At 41.4% G+C, this 26,386-nt stretch overlaps 3 protein-coding genes across 8 annotated transcripts in view; 1 reads left to right on the forward strand and 2 right to left on the reverse strand.

Moving 5' to 3' along the window:
* The window catches only part of LOC147311594 (electrogenic aspartate/glutamate antiporter SLC25A12, mitochondrial-like), a 21,311-nt gene extending 20,086 nt beyond the window's left edge, over positions 1-1,225 (forward strand). For all 3 annotated transcript variants that reach the window (XM_086267718.1, XM_086267721.1, XM_086267719.1), the window contains exons 16-18: positions 26-184; positions 472-562; positions 646-1,225. In XM_086267718.1, coding sequence (XP_086123844.1) covers positions 26-184; positions 472-562; positions 646-853 — 458 coding nt within the window. In that variant the 3' untranslated portion in view covers positions 854-1,225. The remainder of the gene's footprint in view (positions 1-25; positions 185-471; positions 563-645) is intronic.
* Positions 1,168-22,897, reverse strand: dync1i2a (dynein, cytoplasmic 1, intermediate chain 2a). Of its 4 annotated transcripts, none has more exons than XM_086267723.1 (17): positions 22,747-22,897; positions 21,157-21,268; positions 19,092-19,203; positions 17,835-17,922; positions 16,689-16,778; positions 16,256-16,365; positions 11,358-11,447; positions 11,016-11,178; positions 10,825-10,924; positions 9,611-9,736; positions 7,374-7,520; positions 7,176-7,289; positions 6,524-6,657; positions 5,377-5,521; positions 2,675-2,815; positions 2,384-2,509; positions 1,168-2,107 (listed from the first exon to the last, which is right to left on the reverse strand). In XM_086267723.1, the coding sequence occupies exons 2-17, from the start codon at positions 21,256-21,258 to the stop codon at positions 1,994-1,996; spliced, it is 1,902 nt and encodes a 633-aa protein (XP_086123849.1). In that variant the 5' UTR covers positions 21,259-21,268; positions 22,747-22,897; the 3' UTR covers positions 1,168-1,993. The 4 variants fall into 4 exon arrangements, with proteins under 4 accessions (XP_086123849.1, XP_086123848.1, XP_086123850.1 ...); XM_086267722.1 differs by lacking the exon at positions 22,747-22,897 and adding an exon at positions 21,979-22,115; XM_086267724.1 differs by lacking the exon at positions 22,747-22,897 and adding an exon at positions 21,979-22,114 and having other exon boundaries at positions 16,719-16,778.
* A 550-nt stretch (positions 22,898-23,447) lies between these two features.
* Positions 23,448-25,665, reverse strand: cybrd1 (cytochrome b reductase 1). The gene is made up of 4 exons (XM_086266444.1): positions 25,374-25,665; positions 24,638-24,846; positions 24,187-24,341; positions 23,448-24,086 (listed from the first exon to the last, which is right to left on the reverse strand). Exons 1-4 carry the CDS (start codon positions 25,558-25,560, stop codon positions 23,807-23,809), a joined length of 831 nt encoding a protein of 276 aa, XP_086122570.1. The 5' UTR covers positions 25,561-25,665; the 3' UTR covers positions 23,448-23,806.
* Positions 25,666-26,386: the final 721 nt, after the last annotated feature.

Genomic DNA, 26,386 nt, shown 5'->3' on the forward strand with positions numbered 1-26,386 from the left:
TTTTTTGTTGTTTTATTTAAACAAGGTGTACCAGCAGCTTCTTTGGTGACCCCTGCTGATGTCATCAAGACCAGGCTCCAGGTGGCAGCCCGAGCAGGCCAAACGACGTATAACGGAGTCATCGACTGCTTTAGGAAGATCCTCAAGGAGGAAGGTTTTAGAGCGTTTTGGAAGGGCGCAGGAGGTAAAACACACACACACACACACACACATATATATATATATATATATATATATATATATATATATTTTAATGAAAGGGTTTGTGGGGCTCAACTGTAGTGGCCTCCAGAGGAACTGAAGAAACTGCAGTTTCACGTTTCCATTAATTACCGACCCTCAGGGTTGCCGTTTAGCCCTAACAACCATAGAAGGCCTTTGATTTCTATAAATGAAACTCACACTCACATGATGCTCACCAGAGTAATGCTATTTCTCTGTAACTGTCATTTTTTAAATTTCTCCCTCTAGCTCGCGTCTTTAGATCGTCACCGCAGTTTGGCGTAACACTGGTGACCTATGAACTGTTACAGAGATGGTTCTATGTTGACTTCGGAGGACAGTAAGTACATTAATCGCGTCTCAAACAAGAGCGAGCCACTCAGTGCATCACGAGGCTCAGCATCTCCTAATCTTTCTTCTCAGTCGTCCTGCTGGATCTGAGCCCACTCACAAGCCTACAATCAAGGACCTTCCCTCTGTGACTCCAGACCACCTGGGTGGTTACCGTCTGGCTGCCTCAACATTTGCTGGCGTGGAGAGAAAATTTGGCCTGCACCTGCCCAAGTTTAAGCCTTCCGGAGAGGTGACAATCACATCAGCGACGTCCAAAGCGGAGCCTCAAGCCTCATAAACAGTCACTTCTCGTGAGGGCTGCATGCACTTTCAGCCCTCATTTCCTCCTTTACTTAACCACATTTCGATTCAATGCATAGAAGTGGTTGTCTTACTATAAATGCTGCATGGGTATGGCTTTAATTGCATTTTCTTTGCATAGCTTGCACAATTTTTTTGTACATCTTGTACTTCTCCACAGAGGGACATTATGGCATTACAAAGGATTGTCACTGCGCTTTTCTGGTGTGCATGTTTGACTTACATTTAAGAGACATGAGGATGTACAGATATTTTCCAAAGTATTTATTTTGAAATCACGACCAGGGGACTTGGGAAATAATTTAAATGTATTTATTGTATTTTACTGAAATAAATCATTCAAACTGTTGATTTCTATTGTGAAATGTACATTCTCTGTTTTGACACCAATCTCTATTCAGAGCCCATCACTGTACATGACAAACGTGGAAATCACCGAGCAGTTACAGCATACATAATCACCCTATTCAACATGCTGGGGTGATATTCCAACCATCCCGGATCCAACTTGAGCTGCGCCGATTAAGAGGCAAGAAGTGCAGTATAAAACAACATCTTGGTAGAAAGACTTTGACATTTCACTATTTTACAAACACGTGTTTATGTTATCCAGTCTAAAAGAACAGAGATGGCGACGTGGGCTACAGCTATGAGATGTTTACATTCCTGGGTGTTTAGAGATGTGATTGCTTTACTACAACTTTGGTGGAAATGGAGAACAGCTCTTACTGATTTTCCTGAATATGGTGAAAGTGGAGCACCGACTTAACTCATAATTAAGGCTGCCATGCTGTAAATAATGGTGGGTAAAGACGTGACAATCAAGATTTAAATTAAACTTTAAGGCATCTGGTTGAAGAAAAGATGACTGTTTTGTGAATATGGCTTTGGGTTAGTGTCTGAGGTTCGTAGCCCTGTCGCTTGGCTTATTCAGAGGAAGACAGACCACGGTGCAGCGAACTAAGAAGGCAATTGTCTAAATAAGAGGAGCGTTGGAAACCAAGCGATATCCGTACTTCTTTCTGATACAAACTTCATCTTTTCCATCTATCAAAACAGGTCTGACATTAACGAGCACATGACTGGTCCCTTAAATGCCTCGTCCAGGGAGATAAGCTCATGCGGCCAGACGCTGAGCTGCAAGCTCCTCTGCGTCATCCCTGTTCTCGTTGATTTCTGCCAGTGTGCGAACAAAACGGGTCCATTCGTCATTTCGCGGTACCGCAATTTGCTGTGGGGGAGGAACACGACAGAGGCGTGAATTTCAAACGCAGACAGGTTATGCTCTGTGCATTTTTTTACTCACAAAGAGCAGACCTAAAATGCACAAATTAGTCCTTAAGATGCTCTTCTAAAATCTCTATAAGGTAAATGCTTTACAATTAATCCCTCATTACTAAATTACACATTGTAGCAGGTGAGAGGCTGACTCATTTTTGCAAAATCCAAAATGTTTTTTTTTTAAAGGTACAGTCAGAAACTGAAAGGCTGACTCATGCTTGCTCACCTCTCCAACATCATAGACAAGGACTTGTCCATCAGAGTCTCCCACAGCGATTTCTTTGCCAGAATGAGCCCATCTGACCCTGTTCAGGGCTGGGTTACCCTGCACTGTGACGCTGGCGGTGGGGACCTGAAACAATAACAGCAATCAGGAGTGTACTTGCACGCTAAACCATGTGAAGGCACAGGATCTGATATGGTTAAAAAGGTCAAAATCAAGATATGAGTATCTCGTCTACAGTAAAGTTGGTAACAGCACACAGCTGCTCTTCTGAGAAATGTCTATTAATATTACCTCTGTGTCATTGTTGAGGTTCCACAGGTCGAGATGACCGACTCCGTCCACGCAAGCAAACAGAGCAGGGTGAGTCGGGGACCACATGACATCATACACGTAATCCGAGTTATCCTCGAATGAGTACAGCGGCTTATTGTTCTGCAGGGGGGGGGGGACAGCTTCATTCAAAAAGGTTTCCAGTTTTAAATGTATAAATATCCATCTACACACTAATGCAACTCAGTGATGTTTTAAACTGTTAAAACGCACTGGCTTATGTTACTTAGCAAAGCCACTCAACATTATCACAAACTGCAGTGTGAAAGATCAAACATTACAAAGGTTTGTGTTTCAAAAGAAGTGTATGGTTATGTTCATACAGGACACACAATAAGACACTGAACCCCAAGTTGCTCTGCAATGAGTCCATTAGAGTGTGAATTTTAAAAAGTGCTTGTGTGAATGGGTGAGTTTGAGTGCTCAAGTAGAAAAGTGCTCTATAAGAACCAGTCCATTTACAATACTGCTAAAAAAAATGCTTAAAGGTCACTTAGAAATGTTGTAAATGACAATTAATGATTAATGAAATCAATCAGAAGTAATTTATGATTTGTAATGGAATATGTATGCAGGCCCAATTCCAGCGACCATCATCTATGTTTTTCCTAATGAGACACTGTGTTACCTAATGCAGCTTTATCATCATGTTAAAAGGCTAATTGATCATTAGAAAAAAGCCCTTTCCAATTATGTTAGCACAGCTGAAAACTGTTGTGCTGATTAAAGAAGTAATAAATTTGGCTACTTGAGTATCTGGAACATCAGCCTCTGTGGGTTCATTGTAGTCTTTAAATTTGGGGGGGGGGAAGAAAAAATAAATAAAATCAGAGTAAAATTTTTCCAAGAAAAACAAAACAAAAAAGTTATTTCATGATTAGATTTGCAGTGAACAGATTTCAATCATCTGTTCTATTCGACTCAAAGAATAGCACAAACCTCTAACCAGAATAAAATCAACAAGACTGAGACGCTCTCCCATAACAGACCAAGAAGAGACGCAGTCTCTAGTTTGAAAAACAAAAGTCTCACAAGCCTCAAGGGCACCCACAAAACACCCGATTCTACCTCGACACTGAAGTGATGACACCAGGATGGTGGGCTTCTAGACAGAGTTACTGAACACAAGGGAAAGATTAAGATGGGCGAAAGAAAACAAGAGCGGCAAAAAAGTGCAGAGGGATCCAAATTTGAGGAGACAAAGAAGAACATTTGACAGACGTAGAACAAACAAAAAGATAATCATTTGTCAAACTGATGGAGGGAACGTGAAAGGCCGCCTCTCTGCGATGTGCTCTTTTTAATCATAGAGTATAAAAATAAAAGCAGTCAGCTGATATCCCAGTCTGTAATGGAACGGCTGGGCAGAATCGCTGGATCTCAAACCCACTCATCTGTTGTGGGAACAGAATGACCGTATGGTTTGTAAGAAGTGTCCAGTGTGGGAGGTGAAATGTCTACAGAACAAAAAAAAAAAAAAAAGCCATCGGGAATTCTGTAACTGCTGCAAATGGATGAAAAAGACTTGCTTTGGGATGGGATGCAATGGGGACAGCCTGTTATGTCAGAACAGAGCTTTTACAGTTTGCCTGGCTTAAACTGGCCCTCTGGGAGCTGACTGCACAGGAGAGTGGGCCCAGAGGAGGTTCGCTAAGTCCCAGCCACCAAACACTCGCCATTGAGCCTCCCCATCCCTGGGTGTTGCTCCACAGGGGGGCCCCAGTAACCCTCGCTTGGGCAGGGCATCATATCGTTCCTGTTCTCTTCAACGGGGGTTTCTGAATCACTCTTCATCTGGCCCCTCACTTAACGCTGAAATTGCCCCAGGGGACCCCACCGGGGAAGGCTGCCGCTGACAACCGAGCTTCTGGGATCACAAACCCCATCCACGTCTATAAGCCGGCGATGCACGAAGGGGCCAGATGAAAAGAGGCTGTCTCCCAAAAGAGCTAGAGGAGGTGGCCGTGTATGTGTCTATTCATTGCCAAATAAAGACAACAGAGCGCAGGCAGGTGAGACTTTCACTTTGACAACACTTCTTATGAATTTTCATTACATGCCCTTTTCTCTCATTGTCTCTTATTTTTTTCAGTCTCCCGAGTTCAGTTCAAGAGTGTTCTGTATTATTCATTGTGATGTACAGTCAAGATGTCAAAAGTGAAAAATTTCCACTGCCACCACTAATGCATTATATCAAATGTTTTTAAAAAAAAATCCTATATGTAAAAATGCAGGGTAACAACTCTCGTTTACCACAACAACTACAGATAAAAAAAAAAAAAAAGTAATCCATTTTTATATAAACATTTTTAAAATAAACATTAGAGCCTAACAGTCTGAGCTGACCTGTTGCTGTGGAAACCAAACTGTGGCAAATAGGAGGTGAAAAAATTAATTATTTTGGCTAAACGGAGTCTGGTATTGACTGCTGTATCAGGACATCTGTCTACAAATTCAATCAATAGCCTTTTAACAGAAGTCTGTGACTTAAAAATCAACCTTAAAAGAATCATTAGTCCCACCTTACGGCTGAAAGTGAACAATAACTGGATTATAGTGAAGCCCAGAGAGGCACAGAAAGGGAGGAAACTTTTCCCTATGCAGAGATGGGCCAAATAAATGAATCATGGCCTTTAAAATACATCCTAGAGCTCAAGTCATACCTTGGTGCTCCACAGCTTGACAGTCCAGTCGAAAGACGAGGTAACAAACAGGTGAGAGAAGTCCAGTGGCCCAGCAGCTGTGTGGCAGTGGAGCCCCGTGATGGGGCCGTGGTGTCCCTCAAACATCTCGCTAATGCCTGCTTTGCTGTGGAGCACACAGATAAATATGGGTAAATATGCTTAAACTGACCACAAAGAATTAAATTTTACCTTCAGATCTAATGTCTGAATACACATTTATGTGCACTGTAGAAACTTTAGAAAAAAAGAAACAACAAAAATGCACAAAACTGCTGGTTGTTACCATTTACGCAATGCATTAAGCAGGTAAGTAAGCGACAGGCACAGATGGACCTCTGCTGGACGTATTCACAGTAATCATTTACTTGTATCATGTAATTACCATCAGGGAGGCAAAAGCGACTGCATCCCTTCAACCACATGTTGCAGAGCTGTTACCCAACTGAGACTCTGATAATTAATGTAGAGAGGTAAATACTCAGCATGAGTGATGCTTATGCATTATTAACTGCGATGAGAGTATCATACCATTGTAAATGATGTGGAAAATTATTCCCCCGATTACAGAGGTGATTCTGCAGTGCAAAACCTCGCAGCTATCACCTCTCTGTGGTCTCCAGGCATACTACATTTGGTGCGAGGCTGACACGCTGCTCACTGGCAGCTCTGATTTAAGCCACATTTCTCTGCCGAGGACCATCCTAGATGAAGATCCCCAGTCTCCTAAATGAGAACATTGTGGGATGAAGTGCAGTTTTAATTCTCCCAGGGATGACCGACTGTAAACAAACTCTCTCACCCAGAGAAACATACTGAGGGAAAAAAATTAAATAAAAATAAAAGAACAGGGGGGGAAAAAATGATTTGTTTCCCCTGCATGTGTGCCCTGTTTATGTTGAACGACCTTTACAAACACAACTGACAAGCGGAAAAGAAAAACAGGATGACTGGGCAGGAGTGAAACCTCAAACAGCAGGAGATCAAGTGTTGGATTTGCGTTGCACTGGGAAGTGAGTGGGCTATATTTATTTGACACACGGGTCTAGGTGGGCCTTACAAGTCGCCTCAGTTTCCTGCTGGTGTTCGGGAGGCGACACGGTGGGACTGCGGTTGCTTATGAACGCACCTTCCATGACGACATGACATGTAGACTGAGCCGTCCTCGCTGCCCACTACGAAATTGTTGACATCTCCAAGAGGGAAAGACATAGAGGTGACAGCTACAGCTTTGGACTGCTTGAACACCAGCTCCATGCTGTCCTGTGGAGGGGAGGAAACATGGAACAACATCTATAACAAGCTCCCCGCCCAGGCTTTAAGTTAACACACACTCTGCCAAGCAAAACCTATAAAAATCACCCGACAGTTTATTAATGTGTAATCTAAATTCGACTAGTGCTTTATATAAAAATAAAAAAAAATCAGTTTGACAGCGAGGGCTTGGCAGCAGAGATGAAATGACACAGCTAGCAAGAATCATTTCCTTCAAAGTGAAAAATGAGCTGCAGAAAAAAATAAGAGTAAAGTCGAAGGAAATACCAAACTGGAATGTGAAAAGGAAAGAGTCCAGCCAAAATGTCTGACATGTAGCACGAATGCAAAGGACAGGAAGCATGTGGGCGATGTGAAAGAAGAAAAAGAGAGGAAAACAACAGAAAATATATTGTCTTTGCTAAAGTCTGATGCATTATCATTATAAAAACTTATTTTTATGGTTAATACTTTAACTTCTTTACAGCAGAGCACACATTCAGCGTCTGCCCTGTGTTATATGTTACCTGAGGCTGAGAGAGCATGTCCAGACTCCAGGAGCACATCTTGCCATCAGTAGAGATGCTGATGAGGTTGTGGGCATTCTGGGTGCCGACCACATTCACGCAATATACCGGGTGCTGCGAAGACAGTGACGGGGAAATTTTACCTTTTAGCTAAATATAAATGAAGTATACGCCCACTGTGTCAGACCTTTACTGTACCGTATGTGCTGCTGCTGACAGGGGAGTCCTCTGCACAGGGGTCCTCTTGTTGCTCCTGTTGTCCCACAGCACAATCTGCCCCGAGTAGGTGCCTCCCACCACAACGTTGGGGTGGAACTTGGCAAACGCCGCTGACATAACAGCAGACTGTCACAATGAAAGGGTGCAAGAAGGGTTGGGCAAGGAAAAATGAAATAGAGATTTATATTGAGACAGCCGCAGCTAACAATGGAAGCTCAGAGACAGATTACAAAGATACCGTGAATGTTGAGGGATCGGCTGTTAAACTAAGGTGACCGGGCTTTTGCCAACGTAGCCTCTAAAGCGTGGAGCAGTCCAACTGGAGTCACATCACTACTGAAGAGTTTACCTGAAATACTCTTATCAGAACATCTTTATAATTTTTTTTAAATTTTATAAAATGTTTTATTCTGAGAAGCAGTTTGTAACTTTAAGAGAAGTGCTACATATGAAGTATAACATTTTTTTTAATGTATTCAATTTTTCCCCATTGCAATTTCCTAACCATTTATCCAGTTTCAACTTGTGGAGGCGGGCTGGAGACTTTCCGAACTGTCGTGGGATAAAAAGCAGGGTACCAGAGAGACAGACAGCAATTCTCCAATTAGAATTACCAATTAATCTATCAAATATGTCTCAGGGCTGTGGAACAAAGCTGGAATACCTGGATGGAAGCCATGCACATACAGGAAGAGCTGATCATGGCGTCTGGTCAGCTTGTAGATTTAAACTCAGGACTTTCCTGCTGTGAGGCGATGATGCTAACCGCTGCACCACTGTGTAGCTAATGTTATTAATTTTAGCCCAGTCTTAATTTGCCTCTTTCGCTTAAAAAATAAGTCTAAACAGTCAACCACTTTCCAAGATAACAAGCGGCAACACTACTGTTATTTCAGAAAACAGTGACACTATTGACCAAGGGCACCAAATGACCCCGAAAGAGGAAAAAATAGCTCATTATTTGAGGTTAGGTAACCGCACTGTGGAGCGAGTGATGAGAAGGGAAAGAGTTTTCATAGAGTAACAAGCCAATGGAAATCTACAGCAGTGAGGACATCATGCCACTTGTCGTTTCAAGGAAACTATCCCAAAACTGACGAGCTGAAAAGAAAATGGAAGTAACGAGCCCTGCAACATGAAGAGGGCACAGCAAGCATGCTGAGATTTTATGCTACTAGTTGATTTTTGCACTGCTGCTAATTTTGAATTCTTCCACACAAACATTTTTTGAGCTGTTTTAGCTAAAAAACTGATTTTTATTGAGAGCAAATGTAATTATTTCAAGCGATTTATTTGCTGAAATAGAAATACAAATTAAAGTCACAATAACTCCCATTTCCCACTGATGTTCTCAACCACAAGTCAAACCTATGTGGGGCTGTAAAAAACTGCAAAGATTTGCATCAGTAGCACTTAAAATCTCCAAAGATGCAATAATATGGACATGGAAAACACAGACTTCAATCTGCAGCTTTTTCCTCTTCTGCGTCATCTTGCATGTTCCCTCTTTATTAAAGTACAACTAAACACATCTTGCATAACTCGAGCCTCAGTTCTCACAGTGTAAATAAACAGACCTCAAGGCTGGCCGATAAGATCAGTATATATTTTTGGATTATGGTTTAGGTGGACTACACACACTCATCACCCCTCATCCCGGCAAAACTTTTAATGCATAGATAAACTGACTTGGAGGCAAAAAGAAAACTATGTTAACACTTCTGTTCAGTTTTACTCATCTGAGCAACACGCCTCCATTTACATCCGCTATGGAGGCCAAAACATGTGGTTCTACTCAACTTGTCTTGGTGAAGGAGCCTCAGGGCAAGCATTGTAATAAGGCTGGGCAGAGCGGAGGAGCTCAACTGGTCTCCCAGCTAGCTTGTCTGAACACAGGGCCCTTGTTTAGATGCACATGATAACCAGCCCTGCCCCACACGCTTAATCCTGCTGCGGTGCTTAGATTCCATCCGACTCCACAGGTCTTCACAGGCGCCTCATGAACATGTGTTTGTGCATAGATGTGGTGGAGGTGGATGCCAGTACTGTGAACTCACAATGTGGATGAGGGTAGGGGGGGTATGGGAGCAGAGGAGGAGGCAGGGAGCCTGACAGGATGGCTGGCCGTGTTCCATGTTTGTCATGGAAGAAGCCATCCGTGAGGGTGCTGGGTTATGTTAGTAAAAGGACAGGAAAGTTAAAGTTGCTTTTAGTACCTGACAGTGGAAGACGTACTCCGGTGTAGTTTTCTTGTACTTCATGTTCCACACCAAAGCCACACCGTCTGGCTCATGAGGAGCATCCTCATTGTTGTTGTATGAAGCAACCAGCAGTTCAGGATACTGGAGACAGACCAAAAAAAAAAAAAAAATCAGACTGAATGAATGTCAGAGGGAGGCAGGCAGACATGCCCCCCAGGCTTGGCTCCAAGTGGAAAAGCTTTGCCTGCCCCGAGTGCTGCTGCTGAATGCCTTCGAGAATGACTAACCCTTTCCTCCAAGATTTATGGCTCATTTAACTCACCCTACCCCCCGAAGAACGTTGGTAAATGATGTTTTTATTCCTTTGCATAATTTTAACTAAAAGCTACAGTTCTGCAAGGGCTCAAAAGAACACGGAAGCAGACTCAGCAGCTCAGTAAGGATCTCATAAAACACAAACCCATCCCAGTGCATTTCAAAAAACACAGACTGCAGAAACACTATCCAGATGTTGACAAACGATTAACCTCTGCTGCTTTTAATACTTAAATTTAAGTACAGTGGATGCATCACTTTACATCACAAGGGTGTGGATACTGCTCTGAGCAAGAAAATACAGTGAACAAAGAGTTGGTGTTCAATCACTGTCACAAGTCATTGCACAATAATGCATTAAATGACCTTAGACACCAGAGGAAACAAATCATTACGGCCTCCGACTAAGTGACAATTTGTATGGGACGTAACTTACTTTTCCTGAGGGAGCTGAGGCTGAAAGAACATGCTGTCAAACTCAAGCTATGTAATCATAAAGCATTATGGCTGTGCAAATCTAAGTCGTTTAAACAGGCAATTACAAAACAATTATGCTCTTAGCAGAATTCCAGCACAAAGACACAAGGATTAGGATTAGCAGATGATCCATGACTGTCTCTCTGAGTTGATGTATTAAAATGCTGGTTTTAGGGCCAAACTTTTAATACCTGTCGGCCAATACTGACCATATATGAAAATCTTTAAGGGTTTTTTATTATACTGTCTGCAGAACACCAAAGTATGGATCAAAACTGAGCATAATCAAGCAGTAGCTTCAATGGTGAGTGGCCAACATGTTTGTGAAAGTTAATACTTAATGATTTCAATATGACTGCAAACATAACGTCTGTAACGTCCACTATCAGCCAGGCTCTAGTTGGCTTCACCATGAAAACTTTGTTAAGAAAAATGACCTGGGGTGACCAGTCCAGGCAGGTGACAACACGATGTTTGGACCAGCGCTCATCCACGAACTGCCTGTTAAGCGAGAGCTTTGCCCCGGCCTGGATTTCACTGCGGAAAAACAAAGCACCAAAAATCAATAAAAAGCACTTCTTCAAAAACCAATTACAAGTTTTAAAAACACTAGCTGCTCAAGAATTACCCCTCTTTCTCTTCAAGGTCACGGCCACTGTAGTCAAAGAAGAGGTCCACGTGCTCGGATAGAGCCCGCTCGATAATGCGAGTGCTGTGGTCGAAGAAATCTGCAAACTCCTCCGAGTGCAGGATCTGGAGTTTTTCCTCCTCTGTCAGCTCGTGAGGGGGTGCTAAATGGAGAAACAAAAACACAGTGAAATGTCGTGAAGATCCCTGGTGCTAGTAGCCATTATTTTATGCAATCTGATCCCCTCAATTATATAGATAATCTGTAACAATTACATATTTTAAGTGTTAACTAAACTGCCTCAATTTCAGCAGAGAATCTCAATTATCATTTCTGCAGTACCTTCCTCCTCCTCCTTTTTCTGGTCCTCTTTCTCAGCTTGAGTCTCAACTACTTGCTGAGGTGGAGCACTTTCTTCCTCTTCTTCTTCCTCTGTTGATGAAAAAGATACCCGTATTAAACATTAGAAAACAACTCTCAATCAACATAACCTGTGTAAGTAGTAAACGAGTATGTTTATGATCATCATTTCCTCGGAATTTTCAAATGCTAAAAGGTATAAAAATCAAACAACAAATAAACAACTTTAACAAAATGAATGAGTATGCTTCCAAACACAGACATTTCATACCTTTTGGTCACTACATTTTCCACATTCATTATTTTTCTCTTTCAAGAAAAGCTCCACCCAGTGATTACTGGCACAGCAATAGACTGATTTTGTATCTCTCCCTTGCATTTGTTTGGTTTGTCAGCACAATGTCTCCTTTCAAAAAGAACTTGCCTCTGTAAAGCGGGGAAGTTTGTCATTTGTATTAAAGGGACACAGCGCAGCGGGTGTCTTGTTGTCATAGGGACCCCTGTCTTTCCCAACTGTTAATGAGACCCTAACCATTCAATAGACAGTCTAGCTGTCAGTGTAGCTGTTTCCTCTGTGTCCCACTAGTAGGTTGCCCCCTTCTAGGCCACGGGGCAGAGGTTGTGGAGCAGCTGCCCAGGCCCATCCCATTGGACTAGCCAGATGACGGCATGGTGCAAAAGCAGATGGTGATGCTGGGATTGTCTTGTGCTCTTCAGAGGTGGCATGGGGATGGCACAGAGGTTTTCCGCATGGCTGCCCCGAGACAAGCTTCTCCCTGAACGGCAAGCCTGTGCAATTACCATCCTAGCAGGAGGTCCTGCAACTCCTATTCAACCTCAGAGAATGTACGACAAAATACAGGCCACACCAGCTGGCAAACTGCACACCGGCTCTACCTCAAAGAAGATGAACACATCTTTTTCAAACACATTTCCTAGAGACACTATATAGACTATGCTTAAAAAAATAATAGCAGAAGGACAAAACAGATTCATGAGGAAAGTGGAAATACTCGCCTGGTTCCTACAGGCGTTTATCTTTGTATGAACCTTACAGTTAATCTAAGATGACAGCACCACACGCCAGAGTTTCCTTCCTACTGAGATAATCTAAATGATAATGTCATCTGTCACTTTGTCCATAAAATGATTTATCCCCTTTCTCAGATGGAGGTTTGGGGGATGAAGGTTACCGGGTGCACTGATGAGTTTACAGAACTGGGTTGATGACACAAGCCATTTCAATGTGCGGCCATACTCTGCAACCAACAGGAGAAGGTTAAAATCTTTCCTTTCAAGGGCCTCAATCAGGCTTAAAGGAAAACAGTAATCACTGTCTTTCAGCTAGTCCCGGCCGTGCTCGTCAGCCCTTTCCCTGGTGAGGCAGCCAGAGCAATCAACCTGCCAGGCATTAGGAGCGGACAGACAATCTGAAAATAAAGGGTATAATGCACCTGCCAGCCAAAATGGCCATTTGGAGAAAAGCTAGTGATCCTGGTGACCCCACTGGGGATGTGCGTGTGTGTGGGGTGGGTGGGTGGGGGGGAATAGCAAGGGTGGGTGGGTTGCATTTAACAGAATTCACACGGATCAGCAATGTCCCATACGCTGACACCTCCTCTCAAAGCTGCAAAGCAGGTCCAATTACAGCTTTTGTACCACTTAAGACATAAAAGCTTTTTTTTGTATGTAGTGGTGGTGGGGGAGTAATCACAAGTCTTCCTCAATAGACAATATATTAATGCAAACATGGCGTGTGGCCAGTGGTGAGCAACTACAAAACTAAATGACCTTGCAGGTGGCATCCGCGTTCTATACGCACAGACACACCAAGGCTGTGACTTCAGCATGTGCAACATGAAGCCCAATAATGAAACCATAGAAGACAAATTTCCACCAATTCACACGTACATCTGAACTATCATTTCTTGTATGCTGAAATAGACCTCTTCTAGTACCAGCGTACAAAAAGCCTTTCCAAAGTGTGTAGTTGCATCTAGTAGTGCAGCAAATAAAAACATCAGCAAACCCTATTACATGAACAATAACAAAAAACAAATTGCATAGGTGCTGAAATCATACACAGAAAAAAAAGGGGAGAATATTCTCAATTTTTTTATTCCAAATGATTAGCTACTGTATGAGAGAAGGATACAACAGATATTTAAGGGTACTAATCATCAAGTGCATAAAAGCTGACCACAATTACAAGTGGCACTTCAAACAAGAAGACCATTAAGGGCTTTTGTGATTAAAAGTTTTGACCTGCCTCTGAATTCATCGTGATTAAAACAATCACATTCAATTAAATATTAGATTTACTAAACTGCTCTGCATACTTATATTCCTGACGAGCCTTTTTGAAATGCTGTACTAGACGAACCAGTCCAGCCCTCCCCCTCCACCCCACACGTACTCCCAAACCTCCAACCTTCCACAATATCTTATGCCATAATTACAGCCTCTTGTTGAGGAGTGCATACTGATGCTGCATATTACCTACTAGTGCAATCTGGGAATCGTGCAGCGGTGGCATATTCGACAATCTAATGGCTTAAACTAACAAATTTTCTGAAGCTACCTACAGATGGAAAAAATTAATCTCCAATGCACTGAATGTGGGGCAGGCAGTGCTTTTAAAAATAATGTGGGTTTTTTTATTAGGCAGAAAAAAACATTGTATAATTTCTATGTCCTTTCCACTTTGCCTATGTGCACTTGTTTTTTTTTTAGGCTTTTGCCAGGTAGTTTGGCTCAAGCATTTTGTGGAGAGCTCGCCACTGTTCTTCAGTGTGTCACTGCTTTCTCATGTAATCTCAGACTGACCCCACGATGCTGAAATCAGCTCTCTGTGGGTGCCTGATCAGCTGCATGGCTCGTTGTCATAGACGACAGAGCCGTGTAGCTGTGTGTTTGGGGTGGCTGTGATGTAGAAATATGCATGTGGGAGCCAAACAGATGTTTTCCTGAAGGTACTGTGTAATGAATAAAAATCTCAACAGCTAATATGCCTTGAAACATTTGCACAGTGCTGTTCACTGTTTAATTCCCAAAAGCTGGGATTAATTATAAGAAGACAGTACATTTTCTTCTTCGGCTGCCCTCTTTAGAGCTCCCCACCGAGGATCACCTGCCTCTATTTCACCCTATCCTTTGCATCCTTGTCTTCCTTCACTATATCCAAGAACCCTCTCTCTGGGCTTCCACTTTTCCACCAGCCTGGCAGCTCCATCATCAACATCCTTTGTCCTACATATCCACTATGCCTCCTGTGCACATGTCGCTAAAATGCTGAGTCTGAGCTGTCCCTCTGATCTACTCCCTCACATACTGACCCTCCTGGTCACTCCCAACAGAATTAATAAGAAAAGGAAATCAAATATTTAAAAAATGGAAGTGATCCTTATACGAGCACAGGTATCAAGAGTTTTTTCATACACCAAGAAAACGAGTATCCAGTTGTTCTTGAGTGATATACTATTCTCATTTCCAACTATTTTAAAATGTGGATGGCTTCTCCTGGACTGCTCAGAGGACATTCTATGTGCCAATGGGGCAGGTGATCTTAAAATCTTTTACTCCTTTTTCCGAGGTGTCTCACTGACACTGTGGGAACCCTCAGTTTGGAGCAGCCAGGGCATGGCAGCCGCTACCCTCTAATGCCACCGCCTGCTGACCTTGAGAGTGCTGCGGCGTTGCTTCCTTTTGACAACATGATAAATCGCTCAATCAGAAACCAGGCCTGACGCCACCCCACACATCAGAAATGCGCCAAGGGGAGCAAGCTGGGAAGGGGATGCCGTCTCATCGAGTGCCAGAAGTGATGGTGTGAAAATGCACAATGTCACTGAGTGTGTTTTGTTATGTGCCTGCTCGGTGAAGGGAGAAGACAGGGAAGCGAGGGAGTTGATGAAATGATTACATAGTGGCAGAGAGGGGAAGGGGGGCCCCAGTGTTGAACAGCTGGCAGAAACCATCGTTGTTTAACACAGTTTTACAATGCCCAGTAGAGTCCAGCGTAAAGAGCGATGAGGAACACTGGGATGCTCTTCGTCCTTCACTAGTTCCGCTTGTAGTTTTCCACAAAAATCACACAATTTTATCTTACTCGAGCTGCATGCCACCTCAGAATTTTCTACACGTCACCTGATTAGACCACACAACCGACACTCGGTACACTTTTAAAATCCTAACCAGGCTTTCAGGGATGCTTAAAACACATGTTAGCTGGTGCAAATCATTTGAGAAATCAGCTTAAAAAAAAGAAAGAAAAAAAGATAGTGGCTATGAGTGACGGTACAAAACAACTATCCTAATCAGGATTTCAGTCGAGCATATTACTCACCATCAGTCATTAGAAAAATCAACCGAGAACAAGAAGCATGACCAAAAATATTGCATATTTGATGGAACATGTGCTCACCATGTGAATTTTAGTAAAAAACCCAAATATTCTCTTCGTCCAACCACATGAAAGCTTTGCTGCAGCAATTACATACATATTGACACGCTTCAGAGAGAATGAGCCGTCCTATGCACAGCATTTCATATCTTCCCTTCCAATCTCATTTCTCCTTCCTGTCACAGGCTTTCTCATCCTGCTCATTAATTATACCAAAGCAGCATTGGCTGGAAGGTTCAGAGGAGCAGAGCTTGTCAGAATCTAATCCCTGCCCTAACTTCTTATGTTTCCTGGGCCTCATTTTTCCTTTTCTTTCATCTCAGTAAAATCAAATCTCTTGCACTTGTTCACTTCTGCTCTCAGAGAGACCCTGTTAAGAAGAATGATATGATATAATCCATGCAGGCACGCAGTTATGTACATGCGCACACATTTGACTGCGTTTTTCAACATTAACCTATAACACTTCATGAGTCACCTTCTTTCGCCTGAGTAATGGTCTGGGTCTCTTTCGTGTAGGACACAATTTCGCGTGGTGGGAAGTCCACTTGTGTAACTTTGGCCATCCCCAGTTTTGGAGTTACACGCCTAAAAGGAAAGAACAACTCAAGTTTTGCACAAAATCGCAGTGAAAGAGACAGTAAAGACAAAAACATACAACACAGTGCTACATCTATAACCACTCTCACCTCCTTGCAAGTGGGATCTTTTGCTGATTAAAGTGAGTAAATTAGTCGTTTATGGGATTGCAACGACTTCATATTAGTTTTTAAAACTATGTAAATAATTAAAAGGTTTTGTCTCACCATTCCTGCATGCATCCCTACATGGTTTTCCTGATCTGTCTTAACTGAATAATGACTTTGAAAGACAAAGTAATCATGCCATAGATTGAGAGAAGGGAAAATGACCAGGAAAGGAGAGAAGAGAGTGTCCAGTACCCCAGCTCAGAATCAGAGTGAAGTTGAAGAGTGGACGGGTCAGAGTCCCAATGCAGATTCCTGGTTAGTGTCACAGCAACAAGGCAGCATTAGTGAGAGAGAAACAGGCGAGCACAAATGAGGAGAGGAAATAAAGTTAGCATTATGGCACATAACAAACATGCTGATTGAATCCTAGGTCACAATTAAAATCATTCTGCATATCCAAACACCCAAAAAATGAGTTTTCTTTATTACAAATTAAGCTTGAATCTGTTTACATAAACCCAGAGATGGAAAAATGTATCTGCTTAAAATGCATGGGCACACAGACCCTGTGTGCGATGGCACAGGGTGTAATGTTCAGGCCGAACTGTGTCACACCAAAGCACTGAGTGCTGTGCCGACAGAGGGGGGGGGAGGGGGGGGAGAGAGAGAACCCTCAGGGAGAAAACATGACCTCCATGTGTGTAGGAAATGGCCATGCTGGTGAGGGAAATGAGTCAACACGTAGGGGGAACAACTCACTGGGTCTGATGGGACACTGGGGGAGCTTGAGTTTCAGCACTGGGAAGGGGCTCTAATTAGGGGTTAAGAAGTCCCCCAGGCGTCACAGCAGCCTGCTGCTTTATTGTTAATTTAGGATTGTTCTAATTCGATGGCACACAAATGAAATAAACATGCACTCAGTTGGCAGGAATTCGTCATTGTTCACTGTAATGATGTAGGACTTTGTAAAATGTTTTAACTCAGCTGCTGTTAATGCAATTGTGCTTAACAGGTATTCATAAGCTTTGTTTATAGAGTTTGAAAGTAATGCCAAGCATAAGAAAGCAGAACAGACAAGCTTCTTTATGTTGTTTTCAAAATGCTTCACAACTAATTTGCTGCAAAACAGTTCTGCAATTTAAGCTGTGACAAAGACACTGGAAACATACATTGCAGATATAAGCATAACAGTTAAAAAGAATGCTGAAGTAAAAAGCAAGGTAGAATCAACAAAGTACCAAGCATTTGATTATTATTCCTCAGGTAGAAACAGTTTTGGCCTTTCCCCCCCCTGAAATAGGGACGTCTGCACTGTTTATGCACTTGTCAAGTACTGTACAAGTGCAGATTGTGAGACAGTGTGTGTACCTGGGTCCCACAGCTCCATCAGAGTCCTGGCTCCCTGCATCACTCGGTGTGCCCGCAGATTTGGCAGTTGGAGAAATGGGAGGAGGGACTACACAGGCAGACAGACAGTAATCATCAGTAAACTGTTTATAGCAGTACAATACAATATAAATGTCTCTGTGTAAAGCAAGAAAAATGCACAAATCTAAATAATAAACGTAAACTCTTGCAAGCTCAAGCCATGTTGGGAAAGGAGATTTCAGCACAATTGTACTGTCTTCATCAATTAAATCATATGCAAGACAAAAAAAATACAATTAAAAACTAGCAGTATCAAAAATACAACCATGATTGTTTTGAATGTCTTACTTGGGTCCGTCTGCAAACTGATAGATTTTTATATGGATCTCTTCTGCCATCTGCTGTTAGCAATATGACCATGCTCTAAAAACCACTGTGTGTATACTAGTATATTTTTGGAAATGTTTCATTTTTATCCATCCTTCCACTTATTATCATCATCATCATCATCATCATCTAGTGAGGCTCATGTTTGACAAGCTATTTACACAAACTCATCATAGTAATAATATCATGATTAGCCTCATCTTCCAGGCAACTGGATTTAGTTTTGCCACAATTTTCATAGTCACAGCTCAGAAAATGTCTAATATAAAGCTACAAAAGAACAGTGACACATTTGTGTTACTTCAGATCTGTACTCCAGCATATTTGATACGAAATAACTGTAATGGCCACCACATGAAAATGAGACTATTATGGTGGCGTTTTCTCGCATCCATCAGCATCGAGAAGTATAACATTTCTTTCTTATTTTTAAAACGTTAATCCAATTTTAGGAGTCAGCACAACCATTACAGACAAAAATGAATGAAATGTTTATTAAGTAGTCCAAAGTATGCTGCATCTATGCACAAAATCAAGTGATTTAATATGACTATTAATGAAGATTGCAGTGCTTAGAAACTGAAATTTTATATCATTTATTTATTACCCCAAATATTCTGGTGTGAGTGATGTGGAATGAAAAAAGCTGATTTCTGCACTGCTCATCCATGAACATGAACACCCAGACACCAATGTCAAAACATAGTTCTAGTACAATGACCCAACTGTATGTGTATGCAAACTAGATTCATTTTTTTATCCAGCGATGCACTGGGGGTTTGAGCTCAGTTAGATATGCATGTATTTTCCTAAGGGTGTACAGTTAAAAAGTAGGTATCATAATAGAGCTCTATGTAAAATAAAACATACCAACTGTAACATCTGTGGTTATGCCCACGCTCTGTAGAAGAGCCTCAGCTTCACGTCTTTTCTTCTCCAGGTCAGAGTCATCCTGAGGAAGTACGACCTCTTTCAGTTCCGCCTAGAAATAAAAACAAACAAACATAAAAACACCAATGATAACAATATTAAATTGACTGGATCTCAGGCAATACAGTAAAGCATCCAGTCTCTTCTGCTTAACCAGTTCAGTGCCAAAGTGGGCTAAAGCCGAGCTGTCATAGACTGAGAGGAGGGGTACACTCTGGACAGGTTGCCAGTCTATCACAGGACTACACAACACATTAATATTGATTTATGACTTTTTTAGTGATTCACAGCTATGAGGAAGCCCATTCTCTAAATTAAAAATTAGTACTTAATTGTTTTATGATGCACTCTGTGCAAGAATCTTATTACTGCCAAAGGATATGACAAGTGCAGCAAAGAGCTGATCTGCAGGAACACCAGCAAGGATACATAACATTAATTTGGGGTGACTCTGTGGAGAGAAGGTGATCCACTAATTTTAAGGTCAGTGACTCGATCCCTGAGCTCCTTCAGCCTACATGTCAAAGGGTCTTTGGGCAAGATGTTTAATTCTAAACTTTTCTTCAGTGTGTGATTGAGAAAGAGCTGGAGGAACAGAATAAAGTGGTGTATGCTTGTATGTTTGTAGGCTATCAAATGCTAGGAGAGATATTTTGGAGAAGAAGAAACCGAAAAGATGGATGCTATTAAATACGTCTGAACACAGAGCAAACTAGATTTTGTACATCTCCATCATTTAAGAGAAAGGCACTGCTGATGTCTGTCATTTTACCATTTCCAGGCCGAATTGCAAGACGAAAAGGTCTGAGGTTTGCTTTTCCTCGTGTGCACACAAAGCTACTGTATTTTAATGTGTCAAGATAAGATTGTTATGACCTAGTGTTTGGCTTCTTAGCCAGAAATGTAGCACTGAGCATACGTGGACAGTGGGACAGTGTATTTACCCTTACTTAAAACAGCGACAGGTTGGTTAAGAGCACATATCTTACAAAATAAAGCTGCAGTCATGATACAGTGTTGTTTTACTTTCCCCCAATCTGTGTTTCACTGAGAGGTTTTGCTCCATGACATAAGCCTTGCGACCAGGAAGTAAATGTTCTAAGTAAGAACTCATGTAAACTGGAGAATTTGGGGAAAATCCTCCTTAAAGGACAAACCTGGAGAACAAAACAACTTTCCTTTCCCATTCAATAATCTGTAGCCTTCATACCACAAAGAAATACAGCTATTATGGATAGGATGGATTATATGTTCAAAGGATGTGGAGGAAATAATCACACTAAAAGTAGCAACATGCAAATATCAATTAAGAAGAAGAGTTCTATATTGTCAGAACAGTATGAAACAGTCAAAACAGGAAATAATCAAATGATCTACACGTGCTTTTAAATTACAGTGGAATATCGGATTATTTTTTTATTCCAATCACATTATAGAAGTTCAAAAAACATTATGTAATATAGCCAAGAATGGCTGGAGAGGGAGACTGACAAAAGGCATCAATATAGCTATCTACCAAAACACAGCTACTCTGCTAGAAGAAAATGCATACTGTACACTAGCCACCTCCTATTGTTTTATCACATTAGGCCCAACTTGAGCTTGTTAATGCAATCTACTTACTATCAGTCAGTTGAGAAAAATCAATCCATGAAAAACATTTTACTTTTCTGTCTTACTTTTGCCATTCAAAACAAATGGTGTGGAATTTATTATCTATATAAACGCAGAAACCCTTAATACCTGCAGGGTTACATTTGGATTAGAAATTAAAAACATTATCACTAATGGAACAGGGTTGCTTATCTTAATATAAATACCTTTCTCACCTACCTTTCTCAGAAGAACCTTATCTCTTTGTCAAGGGCCTTGGGATGTGTTGTGTGTATTAACCACTTTCTCCTACTCTAAACTTCATATGCAAATGGCCAAATAAGTTTGACGATTAATGTGGACCATTGTAAATGCATGTGAACTAAATATTTACAAAACATTGTTAGCATACCTTCTTACGCTCCTCTTCCTTCCTTCTCTTCTCCTCTCTGATTTGTGCTAAGCGTTGCTTCTTCCTTTCAAGCTCTGCTTTCAGCTCACTTTTGTCAGACATGATGCCAAAGCTGTATAAAAAGATACAGCTCTGTTATATTAAGTGTCGATTAAGATTAGTCTGAAATATAAAGTATTTATCAGCTAAAATTATAGCCAAAAAGTATCTGGACAAAGACACAATGTTTGTCATTTCAATATGTGACTGAAGTGCAGGCTTTCAGCTTTAATTCGTTTCACAGATTTAGCCAAATGCTGCAAAACTGATCAGACAGCAAGTTCACAGTGCAAATGAGAAGTGGGATACTGTTCAATGGTCACCTGCTCTTAGCCCAATAAAGCATGCTTTTTAGATACTGAAGACAGAGACCCACAAACAAGCAGTAAAGGTCTGGCAGAGCATGTCAAGAGAGGAAACAAAGCATTTGAAGATGTCCATGGGGTATTGACGTCATGCAGTTATTGGTTGTAAAGAATTAACAACAGTCCTGTTATGTCCGTTGGTCCCGTTTCTTCTGAGTCTCTGAAAATTAGGAGGACTCCGTAATAAAACGGCTGTAACTCCGAAAGAGTTCATGCAAATCTTTGGTTAAACCCCTCAAATTAAAGCTGAAAATCTGCCCTTCAAACACATCTCAGTCCTGTGATTAAAGTCTCCATGCGATTGGGTTTTGAATAATCAGGCAAAAATACAAAAACTGTTACTTTCCAAAGATTATTTATATATCAAAGCATCAGAAGTGCCCTAGTGGTCTCGCTGTGTTTACAGGGTGTCCTATACCATAACTGAAAGCCAAGCATCTCATAACAGCTTCAGGAGCCTCTCACGACATTTCCGACAGCTTGTATCGACCCAACCTCTCACTGACCGCACAATTAAACCGACCAGTGTTTCAGCCTCCCCCCTGGGTAATTGAGTTAAATGTGTTAGCCGTGTATTATTTCTTCGCTTCATGTAAAGACTGGCTGACCAGTCATTGTCATTAGCTAGCTAACAGAGAGCCCCACCCTAGAGTCCGTTCAACCTCCCACACCCGCTAACCTCACCCGGCCCGGTGTTACGTTATCCATGTAAGTTAGTTATTCCCGGTTCATATTAGCTTAATGTACCAATGAACTCAAAGCATTATGATGCTTTGTTTATTAGTTACACTGCAGTTTAAGGGAAACCCGCTAAGCAGCAAGGGCCTCGGCTATTGCTAACAGTAGCCTTCCGTGTTATTAGTAACTACTGTACTGGCATTACAGCGCTTTTCTCTTAATAAACACCCACTACTATCTCCATTTATTATTTTTATATTTTTCTTGCTGACTTCAAGGCAATAGAATATTTCCCCCTAGAGATCAACCCAAAAATAACGGCTAGAGATACATCACTTTGATAGAAGCTAGTTAGAGCAGCTAGCTACAGCAGTTAACCGGACTCCGGTCTGCAGCGCTGTCACGCTGACCACACGGTGAATAAAGACAGTTCGCTTACGAACACAGACATACTTTTACAGCAATGTGAAGCTACGGTTATATTGATGGTGATGTGTAGAGAACTAACCTTACAGAAAGTTTTGGACCTGTCACCAAAAGGCTTTAATCAACACTGAGCCAAAACAATTGGGCTCTCGACCAAAGTACAGGTGCCGAGTAGAGCCAAAAAGAGCCGCTCCGCCTTGACGTGGCTGTGCTGCTGTCATTTCCAGGCCATGCCAAGCATGCAGAGTTTAGAGTCTGTCAACAACTCTGGTAGCGAATTAACAGCAGGAGTATTATTGCTGAAGTCAGCTGCTCGTATCCGCAATTAATTTTTCACCGTTTCTTAAGAAAAAAAATTTATTAAAAAGACCGTATCAAGGTCCTAATGGTTCATGTGATGCATGTACTTTTTTTTAATTCCTGCAGTATCCATACTGCAGTCAACTTTTGATGTTCAGTCACATTTTGCTCGAATTAAGTTGGATTTAATTAAAGCGATCCAAAATCCTGCGTTACTTATTTATGAACTTTTCCTTCACCCTGCTGGCAAGGAAAGAAGTGATTCTGACAACCTTGGTTTCTTTCTTTTTTTCTAATTAGTGCACCTGGTTAGTACTGTTTTAAATGTTCCACGTTTTTTTTTCACATATGCAAAATAATATATGTATATATATATTAAAAAAATATTAACATCTACAATAATAACAATACAATCACTATCAAGAGCATGTAGTTTCTCTCTTTCACTACTGATTTAAATTTACAATGTGAATAATGGAGACATTTTATATGTATCAAATGTTTATTATAAAATATACTGTCAGTATCAAACTAAGAAAATACAATAGAGTATTTAGTGTATAGAAAACCTGCAGTGATTAAATTGTGCAGTGTATGCCTATTTTTAAATCATTGTGTAATCTTAATACAGTAGTAGCTCACCATTATTTACATGCACTTACATAAACACTGGAGAAATGAAAAAAAAATCAAAATAAAGTACTTTAAGGTGCGAGAGTGAAAACTAAAAAGAAACGAAGAGCGGTACAGGAATGTAACAATTTGATGCGTTCCTTTTGATTTCCCTTGTTCGTTTAAACTGGTTGCACATACATTAATCCACTCTTTTTTTACTTTTTCTATCAGTTAACCTGTTCATCAAATTTGTTACTCCTCTTCCTGGCATCTCCAGCACCGTAAGCATCAGATCCATCCGGCAGTTGAGACAATGCTGAAGCGACTTTACTGTTGTCCTCACCTCCCCCATTGGTATGCAGACTATGCAAGATCTGGTCACTGGGGCGTTTCCAAGATGTTCGAGTGGCAATCCAAAGAATCAGACCTCCAAAAAGCACCAGGAGGACTCCCAGTACGTTCACAAAAGTTGCCTCTGGGGGAGAATCCTTATACTTTGGGTCTTTCCTTTTGTGATGTAAACAGAGGAAAGTTATTCTCACTGTTCAGCATTTACACTGTATTCATCTCATTTTTAACTACTCTCACTCTCTATTTTAATACTTACAGGCCAAAGATGAGTTTCTCTGTGATGCCCATAAGTGCCACGGCTATGACACTGGTAAAAAGTAAAAGACCGCTGTAGACGTGGAGAGGCATAAACGCTGCTCTCCAGGACACAGGTGTAACTGGTATCAAGTACATGCCAACTCCAAGAACAAGCTGCCCATTGAAAGAGAGAGACAGATAAAACCCACTTCAGATCTGAAGACTGCTGTCCACTATGACTTAGTCTTTTAGAACCACCAGTAAGAGGTTCAGAGAAAAATGAGAAAGCTATACTGTTATACTTTAGATGTGTTAACAGTCCAGTCTAATGGTAGTAGTAGCTACAAAAACCCTGCAATAACTGTGCTTCTTAGGTAAAATGTTAGACGACACTCTTATCTTCAATATGTAACAAAAGTAGGTCTTTGTTGTAACTGCTTTAAAAATACCAAATGATTGCATCTATTTACCTGCAGACCGTACAGTATAACAGCCGTGAGGCCCAGCCAGCTGTGCAGACTGTACATGTTGGGAATGTTGGCACCATTGTGGAAGTCAAAAACTGCCACCATGGCTATAACAGCAAAAACGAAGGCTAACAAATTCAGTCCTGCATGAATGAACTTCATCATGAGTTTGCTGCACTGCCAGGTCCAGGGGAGCCTGTAGACTATTATTGCTGCAAGAGAGAGTAAGACAGGCAGTTAGCAACAACTTAAGGCAACAATAAAGCTTTTTTTTTTTTTTTTTTTTTTTTTTTAATTAAAATAAAATAAATTTGACTACATATTTCTAAAGTTGTAGGCTTACTTGCTTTATACTATTTAGGATGTAATGTTTGGGTCTCATAGCCTCATGAAAATCATATGGGGGGGAAAAAAAGCACACAGGTGTTGTAATGCATGTAAAATCTATATGCCATGTCACAGTGCATGTTCAATCATAAGTTTCTCTCTTTAGATGAAGGACGAGTGTACTGCCAGCTTGTGATTCCCTCATTACGCAATGAAGGCTAGAATCAGGCAGGCAAGCAATCCATGCCAGCCCACTTTGAAAAAGTCTTTGAAAAATGTGAAGGAGGACGTCAATTTTGGATTTTTATTTGCACCTTTTAATCCCGCAGATGTCGTGGTATAAGAAAAAGAAGTGCACTTTCAACAGTTAGTCTCAATTATGTCTTATAAAGATAATAAAGACCCTTCTTACCTATCCCCTGCAAGAAAATAAATCCAGTGACTATTAATACCGGATGCCAGTTGAATTCGGCGAGCCCTCCATCCCAGGCCAAACCTTCCTTAAAATACAGAACCCATCTGAAGACGAAGATTATGGAAACAAAGCCGGCGGCGGTGGCGGCACACAAAGCCAGCAAGAAGTGCTTCAGGTTCTCCATCGGCGTCTGCAGCGGGGGAGAGGCAGAGACTGGACCGGAGCGGCTGCTGTCAGGTACAATAACAACTTACAACTCAGCGCTGCCCGTTGAGGAGGGACCGCGGTCACGTGACCCCGAGCTGAGAAAACGTTTGGAGGGAGGGTGTTTTGCAACTTTTGTCGTTACAGAAGAGAGTCTGGGATCGGTTTTATAAGATGTTTTGGGGTTTTTTTTGGTGCTGCGTCACCCTCTGACTCCCGTTACAACACAACTCCACGTCTACGCAGTCCTTCAAAGTCTGAGCTCCAGCGGGATTAAAGAAACAGTCATGTGGGCATGACTAGACATCTGTGGCTCTGGTTTTGCTTTGTACTGCGTTTTATGAATAGGCACTTTTCTCATTATCCCCCCTATTTATATCTTACTAATGCACCACAAGACACATTACAAAGAAAACATGAAGACAACCCTTTGCTCTTTTCTTTTAAAGCTATACCTACACTGTAAATATTAACGTGTCACTTACCCTGACAGACAGCTACAACATTTAGGGTTGGAACATTAAGACACATAATCCTACAAACAAGCTCAAAGCCACTTTTGTTACAACTGAAGATTCATTATTTAAAAACTTATTAAAGAAGAACACTTGAGTGGTTTTGCAGCTGGTGGCCACAGATCATTGCTCTTTTCTTATCCTTCCTGGCTGATTTCTTTTCTCTTATTTTATTTTGCTTTTTGTTGGTGTCAGTACCTTCAGCCCATTTGGGTTACAGAGGTAGTCCAGCTCCTCAAGGGTGAAACATCCATATGTGCTGTTGCAAGGTTTGCTGTGACTCCAAGGATC

This window comes from Aulonocara sp. 'chitande type north' Nkhata Bay, linkage group LG16, assembly GCF_057382095.1.
Source record: "Aulonocara sp. 'chitande type north' Nkhata Bay isolate Kocher_YH1m ecotype deep benthic linkage group LG16, A_spYH_male_GT1.1, whole genome shotgun sequence".
Lineage (NCBI taxonomy): Eukaryota > Metazoa > Chordata > Actinopteri > Cichliformes > Cichlidae > Aulonocara > Aulonocara sp. 'chitande type north' Nkhata Bay.